At 45.0% G+C, this 16808-nt stretch overlaps 1 protein-coding gene across 3 annotated transcripts in view; it reads left to right on the top strand.

The window, feature by feature from the left end:
- The first annotated feature begins 2271 nt into the window (after nt 1-2271).
- LOC147418996 (Autophagy-related protein 13) overlaps nt 2272-16808 on the top strand; it is a 68811-nt gene continuing 54274 nt past the window's right edge. Inside the window, exons 1-4 of one of the 3 annotated variants that reach the window (XM_086506161.1) lie at nt 2272-2427; nt 2580-2746; nt 3125-3335; nt 3407-5098. In XM_086506161.1, the coding sequence (XP_086362287.1) occupies nt 3416-5098 (1683 nt within the window). In that variant the 5' untranslated portion in view covers nt 2272-2427; nt 2580-2746; nt 3125-3335; nt 3407-3415. Of the gene's footprint in view, nt 2428-2470; nt 2747-3124; nt 3336-3406; nt 5099-16808 lie in introns of those variants that run through there. The other 2 variants (XM_086506162.1, XM_086506160.1) reach the window with 2 other exon arrangements.

Here is a 16808-nt window from a genome sequence, read left to right on the forward strand (position 1 = left end):
TGCATCAATTAATTAATTTCCTTCGAATATCCCTTTGGCTCCTTAACTTTTGAAAGCAAGCAATGACTTGGAGGCGATACACACGCCAATACCTCATCCTCCCATGGCCCTATGTGCCACACGATTGCGCCATTTCTCCCTCCCATCTCCATCATCAAGCGATGATGTCCCCTGCCGGCCCTCAACCAGACCTTCATAAACCATTTACTCTGTTCGTCTGCCGCTTGCCCAATGCATACTCTGCGTCGCACTCAGCTCCAAGGCTGCTGACTCTGCACCGTGCTCTCTCTCTCTCTCTCTCTCTCTCTCTCTCTCTCTCTCTCACTCAGCTCCAAGGCTGCTGACTCTGCACCTTGCGATCACCTATGCTCGCGTCCAACGCACAGAGAGAGAGAGAGAGAGAGAGAGAGAGAGAGAGAGAGAGTGCTCTCTTTGCGTTCTGCACTCAGCTCCAAGGCTGCCGGCTCAGCAGCTTGCGATCACCTATGCTCGCATCCAACCAGAGAGAGAGAGAGAGAGAGAGAGAGAGAGAGAGAGAGAGAGAGAGAGAGAGAGAGAGAGAGAGAGAGTGCTCTCTCTGCGTTCCACGCCCTTCCTGCGGCCCTGACTCCTCATCTCCCTGCACCGCCCAAAAAATCAACCTCGGCTTGCATGCCACCTCCTGCGACGCGTTCGAATTGCACTGCGTGCTGCTGCACCAGGCTCGATTTCGCAGACAAGATCGACGCAAGCCTTCTCTCTTTGTCTCTCTCTCTCTCTCTCTCTCTCCCTCCCCGAAAAGATCTTTAAGGTCTCTTGGGATAGTTTCCTATCACGGTTAAAATTCTCTTCTTCTTCTTCTTCTTCTCTCTCTCTCCACCACGTGCCCCCCCACCCCTCTTTTCCCTCAAAGCTTCAACAACATCTACTCATATTCCCCTTAATCAACCAAGAAAAACTCTTTTTGGCCACCTACTCTACAAGACTCACTTAGTGATAGATTTTGACATATTTATAAGATCCTTCCAAGTATGTGCTACCCATTCTAGAAAGAAACTACGGATGGAATCTTGCGTGGATGCCTCGAGCAACCAGACGTCGATGCACACACGTGAGGGGAGCAACCAAAGGCAGCGTCGTCGACGCATGTGGCATAGGCGTAGCAACAAGGCTACAGTGTCACCCTCAGCAAGAGGTGGCATTGTAGATGGAGGAGGGCTTGGGAGGGGGTTGAATGTTAAAATAAAATAAAATTACAGATGTCGATTGGGAGGCACCGAACGTACCTTGCTCAGGTAGTTAACGCAGCAAACGCATGCCTAATCTGTCCAAGTTCGAATCTTCAGGAGGGTCGTGAGTTTTGCTACTCCATGCGCGTTAGAGAAAGCCAGGGAAGGAATCCAGAAAGATTCATGTGCAATATAATATCGAAGCTGTTAGTATGTATGCTTTGTACGAGTGATGATAGATTTTGGGTAGCAAAGAGCCCTTTCACTATATGGTATGGTCGGCATCGACTTCCTCCTTTCTGAGTTGTGCAAAGACAAACTTTACAAAAACAAACCCTTAATGTGTATTACAGTGCATAGTCTAAATTCCTAATGACATTTCAAGCTTGTCTCTTAAGGAAATGCCAATTTTTAGCATATTTTAATACTTCTAAGTGTTGTCCTTTGCCAATTGGTCACATGGACTTCTTTTTGTGCAACACAAGTGTATTGTGGCAATTGGGTTGCTCATACCCACTTTCCATCCCTTCAAAAGTGTATTGTGGTAATTAGGTTGCTCATACCCATCCCTTTCAAAGACTAGATCCTTTTCAAAGACAAGAACACATACAAACTCGCTTGGATCAAGCCATACACTCTCTCTCGTGCATGCATGGTTAGATTTTGTAGTTAAAATTAACATTTTTGACTTTGCTAGACCACCTTGTTAACATTTTGCTCCTCTTTTCGCCACGTTGCTTGCTAATAACTTTTATTTGCACACACATATTTTGAATTGTTGCACAAGCCACATGTCAAGTGTTAAATTCTCAACCCATCGCATGCCTACCTGCAGTTGCTTGTACATGTGGCCCTAGCAACAGTTGAAGAGGTTCAAACTCTTTTGGCAATTGTCGACAACGTTCGAATGTCCCCTCCCCAGCGTGAAACACTCCCACTATAAAGTGGATGGCAAAACAACTTGTGCCATTTCTACCCACCTCTCTAAACATGGTCGAGCATGCCCATTATTTTATAGCGAAGACAAGCGTGATAATTTTGCAATTGTGCTTAATTTGAAGTAACCTTTTCACTGTCTCAGCGAAGAGGAGAGAGAGAGAGAGAGGACAGAAGAGAGAGCTGTTTGGAAGAGAGACCACCGAAGGACAGAGCCAACAAAGATGCGGCACTGCTTCTTCAGCCCAACTTTTTCTTTCACAACCAAGATCCAACAATAAAGGTGCTCTCTCTCTTTCTCACTCTCTCTCTCTCTCTCTCTCTCTCTCTCTCTCACACACACACACACACACACACACACACACACACACGCCGCAAGTGGAGACCCATGATTGATGTCAATCTTGCTATGTCTCTCGCTTGGCTTTTCTGCAGACCCAAGTGTTTCTTGTTGGGCTCCGGAAAAGCTCTTCCTGTTCCGGCCTCTCCGGGGGCTCTATTTGTGCGTGCTCTTCTTAGATTCCCTAAAAGAAAGAGATGGTCTGCTTTGCTCTTTCGAAGAGAACGCAATCATCTAGTCTCAACTCTGTACGGCACCAAGGGTATGCGTTTTTGTGCATTTAGCTAGCTGCTTGTAGGTTCTTTTCCTGTTTAGTACTATTTTCTGAAAAAAAATCCTCCTCGCACTCACATGCATCAGTCTTACACAATGAACTGGGTTCACATTACACCCACATGCATCATTCTCACACAATGAAGAGGGTTTACATGACACCCCCTTATGCATGTGCACCAGATTGTGCATTTGCTTCATTTTGCGTATCATACTCTTTAGAAAAGCTCACCTTTATGCATCCATATTCGTAGCCTCTGCTCATGCACCTATGATGACCTCTCAATCAGTGTTTTGGTTGGATGTCATGATCTGCTGCTTATGTTACATAGGTTTTCAAGCTTGCAATATTCTGTCAAATTTTCAGGATAAATATTAAAAAGTTTCTGCAAGAGGCTCAAGCCTCTACTGGTGTAAGCCATGAAACTTTGCACAGAGGGGTGGTGTGATAGTGGGCTGATCTGCTGGCTTTGGCATAAGGACTCTAGATGCTTTTGCGAAGACTAGCAAAGTCTTATTAACCAAATAAACAATACCATTTTTTTGGCGAACTGCCCGGGCACCATTCAAAAGCCCAGGTACCATGCAAACACTTGACCACTCATTAGATCGAGGAGCACATCATGCTAACTTTTCGTGGTTTTTGCAGTAATTAAGCATGGCTTCTTCTTCCTCAGTCCATGCACCAGAGAGATCAAAAGTAGAACAAATAGTGGTGGAATTCTTTGCAAAAAGTTTGCACATTATTTTAGAGTCAAGGATACCTGCTCTTGGAGGTGAGAGTGATTATTTAGGGTCTTCAGCATCGTCCTCGACATCTGGACCAAAGACTAGGGATCGATGGTTCAATCTGGCTTTGGGTGATTGCACAACTGCATTGGAAAATTTTGAGCCATGGCGCAGGAGCTTTTCGGATCCTATGATTGTTGATATCCTACTCGACCACTCAAAGTTTACCGAGAGGAAATCAGCCATGCCGAAGGTTTCAACATCAGAGCCCTCACATTGGGCGAAGGGAAGCCCACAACCAGAGGGCCTTTCAACTGTAACCATCTTAGAGAGATGGACTGTGCAATTTGAGCAGGGCAGAAGAAATAGCACACTCAGTTGTAATCCAACTTTGAAGGTAGCATCAGGTTCAAAGGCAGCGCCAGGAAGAGATGCAAGCAGGGTAGGGCCAGCTGAAACACAAGAAGCACAGATTGATACGAAGGAGGAGTGGTTGAGGTCTCTAAAGACCAGAATTGATGAAAGTGCATCTAGGGGAGCAGCTCCTCTTCCTGCACATGTAACCGAAGTGTCTGCAGTTTACAAGCGGACTGTGGTAATGCTTCGGTCATTGTACAGCACGTGTAGGTTTCTGCCTGCATATCGAATGTTCAGGATGTCAAGCTCTCCAACAAATTGTTGCGATTTCTCTCTCAGCTATAGGGTGTTATCATCTGCTGCCCCTTTGACCGAACGGGAGAGTCGAGACATGTCAAAGCATAACTTTACTTCAGTGGAGACTGCATTTGGCAGGATGAGCTTGTCGGTACAATATCGACTCACAACAGCAGTGATTGCTTTGGAAGTTGTTCCTTCTATTCTACCCTGCATTATACCTGATTATGTAGGTAGTCCTTCTACTGATCCTTTAAAGAGGTTTACAGGAGAGCCTCATTCGTTACCTGCAAGAGGGATGAGCATGGGCCAGGGTATGCACATGATCTCGGTACCTTCATCGTTGCAAAATTCACCTCCATGCTCAGCGTTTGGGAGGCGCCATAGTTGGAGTGGAAGGATACATCAAATGCAGCCAGCACTTCAACCACCGTCTTCCCCATCCTATCGCATAAGTAGGTCACCTTCCCCATCTTATCCATTTCATCCCTCTCCCTCTCCCTCCTACACTCCCTCACCCTATTCTCCATTTTCTCAGAAGCAACCATCCTCGGATTTATCTTTGTCACCGCTCGGTTCCCCACATTCCTTGGCAGATCGGCACCCAGGAATTAGCACTCGAAGATCACAGCCAATCAGCATTGATAGTCGTTGCTCTCCCCCTTTTTCACCTTCTCCTTCGCCTTCGCCTCCAACCTTGTATCGAGGAAGCCAACCAGTAAGCATACCCAAGCCATCACAGTCAAGGGGCTCAAAATTGTCTATGGGAGATCCCCATAATCGCAGCAAAAACTTACTTCCACCTCTTTCACCAAGTGCCAAGAAAGCTGGTTTGCTACTAAGAAGTTCTTCAGAAAGTCCTAGGTACTCGGGACAGATAGCACTACATGCGCAGCAATCCAGATCATTTGAATCACCTTTGGAATTGCACACACTGCATAGTGATCGTGGTCAACAGGTATCAATTTAAGGATTTCAGAAACTCGTGATTCTTTTAAAGTCAGGAATTTAGAAGTAAGGGAGGTTCTTTCACCAAACTGCACAAGTTCGACGAGTTTTAATCTATTTTGAATGCTGTTGTTTGTGCTTAGCCTCATCATTATTGTGCACACATGATTACTTCATTAGATGTGCATGCGGAGAGAGAGAGAGAGAGAGAGAGAGAGAGAGAGAGAGAGAGAGAGAGAGAGAGAGAGAGAGAGAGAGAGAGAGAGAGAGAGAGAGAGAGAGAGAGAGAGAGAGAGAGAGAGAGAGAGAGAGAGAGTTCTTGTTGTAACTCAAGCAAATACGCAACGCTCTCGCCCATTTCCCCCTTTCCCCCCGTTGCTCTGCTGCTGATTGTTGCGCATACCATGGCGGTTGTTAGCTGTTGTTGTTGTTGCTCCTTCCGCCACCTCCACCCTATCCTTGCCGCCTGTTGCTGGCTGCCACTGCAACTTGCTGGCTGCCCATCGTTCTTGCTATCGCTACTACCTTCCACCTTGCTATCGCTACTACCTTCCACCATATAACCACTCTGCACATCCACCGCCCCGCTTACCACATAGACCGGCCTTGCGAACACACACACACACACACACACACACACACACACACACACACATATGGACTCACACCATGCACACATTCACTCTCTTTTTTTGTGAGCAAAAAGTGGGGCTTGTGACTTGTAAAAATTAACCAAAGGTCCATATACAAGAAATATGGGAAAGACCGTGAAAGATATACAATGAGATCATTGGGAAATACCATACCAACCAGAGGATTTATCAAGGGATGAGACACTCTAATTAGAGAGTGGTAGTGAAGCTCTTTGGCCGTAAGTAACCCACACAAATTTGCAGAAAGTTCCGTCTGCCTCGGGCGGTGTAGCGAAACCACAATGTCTAGTGCTAGCTACCTGACTTATATAGAGGATCCGCTGTTAGAAACATCCTATAGGAGCGCGTAGAAGTGAAGGGAATGTAAACTGCCTCCAACATAACATGTCTCGATGTTTTACCCCAAAAAAGGATGCAGATCTATAGCACAACCATATTGTAAGAGAGGAAGAAGGGACTCATTTGTCGTCCACCCCAAAGGCCAAGGGAAGGTACCAAGATGCACATCTCTGTGACCAAACCAACTTCCTTAAGGCGTCATTAAATTGTCTCTCAAGTAAATCTGCAAACTGTCTGATATCCATGTGATAGGGGATTTCGATCCTCTTCTCCTCCTCTATTTGATCATAGACAAGGTCCCTCGTTGGAAAGATATCCTTATGTAACCCGCACTTTGAATTTGATCACGGAGGTTTTCTCTGGAACAAGAAAGATCTGACATCCTCCTGATAATTGCAGGAAAAACATTCGACCCGGAGGGCCCACTCCTTAAAAGAAACATCTAGAAATCTCCATGGACCACACGAAATGAATGGGAGGCAAGATCTTGGATATTTGGACATCTGGTAGTGATGCAAACCTGCTGAATAATAAAACTCCTCATCAAACTGAGGAGAGTGAGGAGACTCACTCTCTGGCTCACCCCTAATAGTGCCTGTTGTAAGGGGCATTTGCGATTGGATCTCCAAGAAATCCAAAGGTTGTTGAACTGGCCTATCTTTGGGCACCTCAGTCGGATCTAGAGCTACCTCTGAGTGATGGTCCTCTTGCTCTATTTGTTTGTCCAATTGCTTTGGAACATCCTCAATCCTGATCTCGTAACCTCTTCTCAGGATATCTGTCCGGGAACTCCTTTGCCTTATCCATCCTCTGTCTCACAACCCGTTTGTAAACAAGGATAGGCTGTGCCTGCCCTTGTCTACCTACATTGACCCCTTTCATCTGTATCATGCTGGCGTGCAAGTCTGTTAGATTGGTTGTGGCTGTGGCTGTGGATGAGGCAAGGTAGAACCAAACGTAGTGCACCATATGGATACGTCCGTATGGTATGTCTTATTGAACGCTTTGAGGTTAAAGTACGTAGAGATACGTACCATTGTCAAAAAACCATACCGGACATTTTCAAGACATGCAGAGATTTATGAGATATCTACCAACCTTATTCAGACAACATATCTTCTCTCATTATCACTTGTAGACTTAGAAACTTGCATACCAGGAGAACCGCTACACAAAAACGATCACATAATACATTCACAAAATGCAATGTACATAAAAAGCAGAGTTACACAAAAGAAGGGGCTACAAAACGTTTCTGGAACGGGGGGTCCTCGTGGCGGGGGAATGGGAACGGGGTCGGATTGGTAAACCTAAAATATGCTTAAATTAAGCTGGATTCAACCTATATGTTAACTGAGAGCCTATAACTGGCTTGTACTCCGTAGAGGGCGTTACTAATTCAATTACTTAACTTCACATAGAGCCAATAATATTTCTTAGCTACAATGTACAACTAACACTCGTCCAAACAGGTTAGTACCCTTTCGACATCCCTTTCATGTTGTTCCCACGATGCAGAAAAAATGAGAATATAATTCAAAAAGATGAGCACACATACATTGTGACCATATCGCCGAAACAATCTACCATGAGACGATTAAATGTACCCACGGCACCTGTCAATCCAAAAGACATAACAGTATACTCCCATTGCCCTTGCTCGGTGCGAAAGGCGGTTTTGAAGATGTCGCCTTTGAATACCAGTACATGATGGTATCCACTCTTGAGATCGACCTTGCTAAAAACCTTTGCCCCATTGAGCCTATCAAGGATATACTCAATGCGAGGCATCGGAAACTTGTTCTTGACGGTCATCTTGTTTAATGCCTTGTAATCAACACACAAACGAGACGAACCACACACAAACGAGACGAACCATCCTTCTTGCGAACAAACAAAATAGGAGCAGCAAAAGGACTTTCACTAGGACGTATGAATCCTCTAGCCACCAACTCCGTGAGTTGTCGCTCTAACTCTTCCTCCTGTGTCTTGTTTAATCGATAGGGAGCCTTATTGACAGGCTGTGCCCCCTCCATAAGCTCGATGCGATGGTCCTCCGGCCGCTCGGATGGGAGATGAGGTGGAAGATCATCCTGCAAAAAGAGATGTTTAAACTTGGTAAACAAATCTGAATACTTAGCTGGAGGCTGAATGCTCTGGGAAACTGGAGCAGTATAGATGAATGCCACTTGCGCTCCTTGTCGTAATTCACGCTTTACCTGTACATGAGAGATGAGAGGCAAAGAATGCAAGCCCTCCTCAGCACGAATGATGAGGGGGGAGTCAATTTTGGCATTTAATGTGAGAGTGTTAGCCTCCCAATCAATGAGAGGGTTATGCTCACGAAACCATCTTATGCCCAAAAGCATATCACATCCTGAAAGAGGAGACACAAGAAATTTCCGATGGAAAGCAGCTTGTTGAACTGTAAACATCACATCAAGGCACTCTTTCGTGTGATGAGAGAGTCCATATTAGGAGCGAAGCCAGAAACCTTGAGAGGAGATTTCTGACTAACCTCTAGGCGGGCTCTCTCAACAAGAGGCACTAATCACATCATGCATACTGCCTGGATCAAACAATATGATAAAACGTTGACCCTTTACATGACCATAACACTTCATGAGAGACTCATCAATATGTGTGTCAGAGACATGAGAACATTCAGCTTGGTTCAATAAAGTGCTTGTGGTTGAAACCGGCTTGTTTAATCCAAAAAGGGCGGTAGACCTTAGACTTAAACCTTATTTGCTTTCACCCATTTAATTTGCCGCCCACTTTACCTGTACTTTCAAGACACAACAAAGGGGAAAGGGATATAGGTTACTAGATTGCACATGTATGAGAAGACCGACACCAGATTGGCCCCTAAACAGGCGCCCCTTTCGATATTTCTTTATTCTTTAAAAGAGGGAATAAAAGCTGTGGTTCCCTACAAGCTGTCCCGCACAATCTTGGCTGAATTTCAACTGTTCTGGCCCGATTTCGGTAGCATAACTGTACTAGGACCCTTCACAGTCAGTATCCCCACACATTGGATGACTTTCTCAACGCATACAGACACTTTGCAAAACCTGGCGAGAATCTGCAGCACGCTGAATTCTCTGTTTTCTGCCCCGAAAATGCGTCAGATCACCTGTACAGCGGTCCCCTCGCGTCCCCGAACCTCCTGGGGGTATTAGGGTCCGTTTAGGGCCAAAACCCTAAACCTGCAAAAATACACAGCAGGCTGTAATTCACTGTTTCGGGCTCCGTTTCGCGTGCCGGTCGCATCCGTAGCAAGTCCTCAAGCTCCCGCACCTGTAGGGCTACTTGCCCTTTGAATCGGACGAGATTTCGCACGTGAAACCTCTCCGAATCACCTGTATTTGCGGGGGATTAGCCACTAGCTAATCAAGTACTTGTGCAAGAGGCTCTTGCCTCGGCAATCGCGCATGAACCCACACAACTGTACATTGATCAATTGAATTGAAAAGCCCACTAGAGGGGCATAACATACGTCCATAGGGGAGAGAGAGAGCAGTGCGTAGCGTGCAAGGCATCACTCCTGGCACCGCACTGTACATAAGAGGGAAAGGAAGCATTCCATAGCTCTCAACTTGTGACAAATTGAAAATGAGCCCTCTCTTCTCTAAAATTAGTGCCACTTCTTCATGCATGAGGAAAGTGCACAGAAATGTGCCACTTGGCACATTTACAGGCCATTTCCCGTTTCGGGGTTGCCGCCTAAAAATCTCCCGACCGGTTGCTTAGTTGACTTCACGGTAGAGTAATAGAATGTTCCCCTTGTCATTCCGGAGGTAATGACGCGAACCCATTTTCAGGTCCAAAATAACAGTTCCCTAAATTTTAGGAGATACTGCCATTGTATCTTTCTAGGTCATCTGACCCTCTTTGTACACTACAGCCACACCAAGAACTGAAATGTAGCCTCTGTAGCAAAGGATTCCACTTTGGCTAGTCAATGACCCCACTTTGGCTAACCATAGTCCTTGTCCAATCTTAGTGCTCTCTTGCCCTAAGGCTTGGACTCCCTCTGAACAGTTCCACACTAGCTATGCAATGCAGGGCAGTTAGATTTCCAGAGGGGTGTTTCTAAAAAATGAAAATGAATAAATAATAACAAAGAAATCAACAAAAAGGATAGATAGTAGTCACATGCTGGTGACATACCCCCCTCTTAAAATCTCAAACGTCCTCGTTTGCATCTATGTCGTACATGCTCACAATCAACACCCGGGTGTGCACACCTGTCGACACATGTACGACACATACATGCTCATTGTGAACCCTGGTGTATTCAACACCTCGTTGATACATGTATTGCCTATGTGTGAACCCTGTCCCAATGACATAGTGGTAGCTTCGCACTCTGCCATTGCTTTGAGTCAATAACTTTCCAATGACAAAATGGTAGCTACGCATTTTGCCACTGTCTTTTAGTCCACGTTGGATCCAGTAACACTTTCGAGCATACCCAAACCGACAGTTTAAGAATGCAGTTACACATGTACTCTTTAATAGAAGCAATTACTGTATCCTTGACAAACTGACAAGAAATACTCACTTCTATAGCACTAACCAAACTTTTGGACATTCCATAAGAGCAATTGCCAAACTGACAATCTGTACAGCTCTAAGATTCATGTAACATGTACTTCATTTGAGCTCACTTTAAATAACGTGTACATAATTTCTTTCAGAAGCCATTGTCACACTGACAATCCATGTAGCTTTGAAACTCAAGGGGTCAAGGTAGGTTGCAAATCAAAGGCTTCAAGGTAAAGTGATAACACAGTTGGTGACTCTACAAGTTCACCTTCTTCCATCCACGTAGCATCCATTGGTGGATAGTTTCTGAACTTCACCAAGTAACGCCTAGCAACCTTGCCTTTCACTTTTCTTTCTTTATGTGCCAAAATCTGTTCCGGGATCAAGATCTCGTCAAGTTCCTCGACTTCCACTGATCTTCAGCTGGCATATCTTCTGGCACATCACCCACATAGGGTCTGAGAAGACTCACATGAAACGCATTGTGAATCTTCCAACTCTCAGGCAATTTCAGCCTATATGCAACATCACTAATTATGTCGCATACTTAAAAAGGCCCATAGTAAGGCATGCTGAGCTTTGGAAACAGTCTTTCCTTGCCCTTCATCTTCTTTAACTGTCACAAGGCGGGCACCACGTGCCAATAGAAAAGAACAAACTGAGCAGACTTTTAGCACTTCAATAACAAGAGAACTCTGAGAGAGAGAGACGACACGCGACACGGAGTGGCGGAATTCCACCCCAGAGAGTATTGGCCCAAACCTTGGCGCCCCTTTCGGTATTTCTTTATATTGCATCATCAAAGTACAAGCCGGTACTCCATACTCTGCACCTTCTCTAGGAAGCATGCCAGAGAATGAGCCCTAGCCTCGTATTTAAAGGCCCTTGGCCTGAAAAGCAGTTTATATGAAAAGCTTTCAAACTCAGAAGCTTCTGGTCCAAAAAGCATAAAAAGTTTTCAGAAGCTTTTGGTCCAAAAAGCAATGCTAAAAGCTGCCAGCGCAATTTACGAAAATCTGTACAGCCTGCCACGTCATCAGCCAGCGCAAAACGCGGAAATTCGTACAGCTTGCCTCGTCATCATGTCAGTGCAATTTTCGGAATTTGTTTGTTGCCTTAGGGTTAGGGTTTTTGGCAGAAATTAGGGTTTGCAGGTTTTAGGGTTTTCAAAATTAGGGTTTTTGACAGAAATTAGGGTTAGGGTTTTCAGAATTAGGGTTTTTGGCAGAAATTAGGGTTAGGGTTTTCTGCACTCGGGCAACCACGTCCTCACTCTGTGACACTTCTTTTGTTGCTTGTTCTTCTTAGGGTTTAGGCCCCTCGGTCGGCATCTGTAAGTTGGCTCCATTCTTTAGGCTTCGACACGTCAGCAATTTGTTATATTAACCTTGCCTTTTCAAAGCGTAGAAGCACCCAATCACCAAGTGAAAATACCACTTCACAACGGTGACGATCAGCTGCTTTCTTTTGCTTTGCCTGAGTCTTTTCCAAGGCCACTTTGACCTTCTTGTACATTTCATCCATGTCCTGAACATACTTATCTGCTTCAAATATCTTGTCCTTTGTATGCAGTATGGGAGTAACTTTCTTGCCACCTTTAACTATCTCAGAAGGTGCCTTGTCAGTTGATGAATGCACTGTATTATTGTATGCATACTCCACCAATGGCAAATACTGCTCCCACTTTCCTTTATGCTCTGACACATAACACTTCAGCAGATCTAGGACAGTAGAATTTACCTCTTCTGACTGTCCATCTGTTTGAGGATGAAATGATGAAGAGAATTTGAGCGTTGTGCCCATATTCTCAAACAAGCCTCTCCAGAACAAACTTGTCATGCGTGGATCACGATCGCTAACAATCGACTGTGACATGCCATGATACTTGAAAATATTGCTCATAAACAAGCGTGCCATCTGATCTGGCTTTATCTTCTTCCTGATAGGAATAAAATGAGCCTTCTTGCTGAATTTGCAAATGATGGTCCAAATACCATCGTTTCCTGTCTGCGTTCTCGGAAGATCAAAGATAAAATCCATAGCAATACTTTCCCATGGTTTATCTGGAATAGGTAGTGGTTGCAATAACCCTGGTGCCTTTTGCCTGTCAAACTTGACCTTCTGGCATATTAGGCATTCTCGCACAAAGGCATCCACATCTCTTCTCAATGTAGGCCAGTAGAAGAATGTCTCAACCGCTTTAACTGTAGCATCGATACCACGATGCCCTGCATACGGTGTGACATGACTCTCTTCCATAACTTTGCGTCGCAATGGGTTTGTGATACACAATCTGCCATGCATCATCATGAAGCAATCTTTGAGGAGATAGTGTTCATGACGTTGTCCATCCATTAGTTGCTCGAAGACCCTTGCAAAATCTTCATCATTTGCATACTGTTCCCTCATAAACTGTACCTAGTAGGTAATGTTTCCAACTTAAGAGCGCATGAATCATGGCCTGCAGTTCTTTTTCATAGACTTGCATGGTCTTTTCTGGCCCTTGCAAGATTCTACTCTCATAGGCTACTACCCTGCCATCTTGCATTAGCACTGCACCAATGCTACTACCGCAGGCGTCACACTGGACCACAACTGACTTCCTAAGATCTGGCAAGACAATGACTGGATCTGAAGTCATCTTTTCCTTTAAGAGATTAAAAGCTGAAATCTCTTTTTGTGTCCATCTGAAGGTGACTGAAGCAATCTCAACGAAATTTCGGATAAACCTTTTGTAACAGGAGCATAGTCCCAAGAAGCTTCGGACATGGTGCACCGCCTTCAAATCTGGCCATGACTTGATCGCTTCAACTTTAGCAGGATCCATTCTGACACCATCCTTTGAGACAATGTGTCCCAGAAAGTGAATCTCCTCCAGAAAAAATTCACTTTTCTTTGCATTGATGAGCAACCGATGGCTGCGTAGCTCTTTGAACACAATGGCCAAGTGATGCCTATGCTCCTCTTCATTCTTTGAGTAGACTATCATGTCGTCAAAGAATGTACCAACAAACTGTTGGTGTGGACGGAAAATTCTGTCCATCATCCTATTGAACGTAGCAGGAGCATTTGTGAGACCAAAGGGCATCACTAAAAATTCGTAAAGGCCAAACGTCGTTCTAAAAGCAGTCTTGTGCACATCCTTTGATCTAATGCGGATCTGATGGGTACCCACTCTTTAGATCTATCCTGCTAAACATAGTTGCTGCTCCTAATTTGTCTAGAATATCATCAATTCTAGGTATAGGGAACCTATTCTTGATGGTATTCTTGTTCAGTGCATGGTAGTCGATGCACATACGCCATGAGCACCAACAGCACTAGAGAACAGAATGGAGATGAATTGGGCTGAATCAGCCCCTTTTCTAACAGCTCCTGTACTTGGCTCATTATCTCTTTCTGCTGAGCCGCACTAACCCTGTACGAAGGCCTATTTGGTGGACTACTGCCTGGCACCAAATCTATCGCATGGTCCTCTGGTCTCTCTGGCGGTAATTGAGACAGTAATGAATCGGAAAAACAGTCACTTTACTGTTGTAAAAACATTGACCTTTCTTTATCTAACACAGATAAATTTGATTCATCACAATGTGACACTTCACGTGCAAAAATCAAGTACGCAGAAAGATGCTTTTTCATTACAGAAGTAATAGCAGAAGCTGATACAGTGGGAATAGACTCCCCTTTAAGCTTTACATCCAGAATGTGAGTCTTTCCCCTGCTCTGTACAGTGATCTTTTTGTTGTAGGCATCCATGATTCCCTGTACACGATACAACCAAGGAATGCCTAGCAACACATCACATCCATCTAGTGGCATGATGTAAAATTCTTCAGCATCCACATAGGACTGGATATGTAGGCGCAACTTTCCAATGATGGGTGTCACAGCCTCTGTATGGCCAGGACATGCCAAACCTGCCTCTGCTGTATACCCCATCTCTTCAGGTCTGATTCCCAACTTTGAAGCATATTCTACGGAAATGAAGTTGGCTTTGGCACCTGGATCAAAGAAGATGAGCACTGTTTGATCCCTGACCTTTCCCCATGCTCTGCAAAGCTCACTTGCATATGAATTTGGCTTGTCGCTCACCATATCTGGCACTAGATATAACCGGCCCGTACAACGTAGAGGGCGGTACTATTTCAATTACCTGTCAACTTTACACAGAGCACTGAGAAGGGAAGAGAACACAGTTGCGTCCAGCGACTAGAATGTCACTGCGCACACGAGACCGACACCCTGTAGGCCCCAGAGACTGGTGCCCCTTTCGGTATTTCTTTATTCAAATTAAGGTAGACGATCCGACCACTTAGCACAAGCTTTCACAAAGCTGTCCAAACCTGGCGAGGGCTGAAAACGCAGGTTTTCGACCGGATTTCGACAGCATAACGGCGCAAAAACCCCTGTAGGTCAAAAACACCTGTCTAGGACGGATTCCCTCGATATCTGGAAGCTTTCTGGTGAGCTGTCACAGAAATTCAGCGGGCTGTAATTCTCTGTTTTTCACTGCTGGGAGCCCAAAAGCCTGTACACGCATCCCAAGGCTCTCACGAGGCTCCCCCAATGTTCCCTTGCAATCTAGGTGCGAAACCCTAAACCTGCAGGCTGTAATTCCTTGTTTCGGATCGTTTTTAGTGGAGCGAACACGCCTACACGTGTCCCAAGGGCTCCCGCACGCAATGGGACAGTTCCCCTGTGAATTGGACGAGTTTTCACGTGAGAAAACTCTCCAAACTCGCAATCTTTCGTGATGGAACTGTGCGTACCTGTGGGGGATTAGCAATTAGCTAATCCGGTTCCTGTTTAGAAGGCTCTTGCCTTGGCAAACGCGCATAAACCCCCAGAACTGTACATAGGTCAAATGAGAAGCCCACTAGTGGGGCATAACGTACTGTACGTAGGGGAGAAAGAGAGCAGTATGTAGCGTGCGGGGCATCACTCCCGTCACCATACTGTGCATAGAGGGCAAGGTAAGCATTCCATAACTTCTGTACTTGCTACAATCCACCTGAGGCTGAAAATGGCGCCCCCTTTGTTGATATGCAGCTCGTTTTTGCCTCCCAGAGTGGCAGAATCGCTCACAGGCTGACACGTTGCCCAGTTTCCGAGTTTGGGCTTTCCCTGCTAAAAATATCTCAACTGGTGCGTTAGTTGACTTGGCAGCAGAGCAATAAAATGTTCCCCTTGTCATTCCAGAGCTAATGACGCGAACACATTTTCCGGTCAAAAATAGGAGTTCCCTAAATTTTAGGAGATGCTTCCATGGCGTCCCTATCGGTCTCCTGACCATCATTGAAGACTACCATTTGACCAACATCTACAATGTGGGTTAATTTATTGGCCCCTTTCAACTTATAAAGTTGCAGTGACTTGACGAGTGGCCCAAATTCCAGTTTGGCACATGAGCTTCCATACTCATCAGAATTCAGTGCTAACTGGCCCGGGCAGTCCCTGTCTGACCGACCTAGATTCCAGATGTGAGAAACCCATTTGGTTGCAGCCGTTTCACACTGGCCATGCAATGTCCACTTGTACCTTTCAAGGGTTTTGGGACAAACAAGTAAAAATAAAATAAATATATCTAATACTTATTTACGGAAGGCAACAGAAAAAATACACCTCCTGGTGACACACCCCACCCTTGAAATACTGCAAGCGACCTCTCTTACATGCCAGTAATACATGCAGATATCTCCTAATATCACATATATTCTATGATGGGAATCCAAGATATACATGCTTCCGGAAATGTAGCGTTGGACGATTAAACAATCCCACCAACCTGGCTACGACACATATATCAAGCATAGAAGTCTTCTAGTGTACTCTTGAGCACAAACTTCTCTAGCTAAATTCTGTATGGAAAGAGTAGATACAATTGCTTAACTACTCTCTTGAGCATCATGAACCATGCTCTTGCCTTGCTCCAAAAAGGCTGCATCAAGTCACTGTGGGTTCCATCTGAAAGGCCTCAAGATACAATTGCAATAGCTGAGGTGAATCAACCAATTTAGACTCTTCCATGCATTTGGCATCTAACGATGGATAGTTCTTGAACTTCACCAAATAGCGTCTTGCAACTTTTCCTCTAACCTTTCTTTCTTTATGTGCCAATATCTGTTCAGGAACAAGGATTTCATCCAATTCTTCCACTTCGGGTTGTTCCTCATTAAG

This window comes from Adiantum capillus-veneris, chromosome 29, assembly GCF_014529385.1.
Source record: "Adiantum capillus-veneris isolate H3 chromosome 29, ASM1452938v2, whole genome shotgun sequence".
Taxonomy (NCBI): Eukaryota; Viridiplantae; Streptophyta; class Polypodiopsida; order Polypodiales; family Pteridaceae; genus Adiantum; species Adiantum capillus-veneris.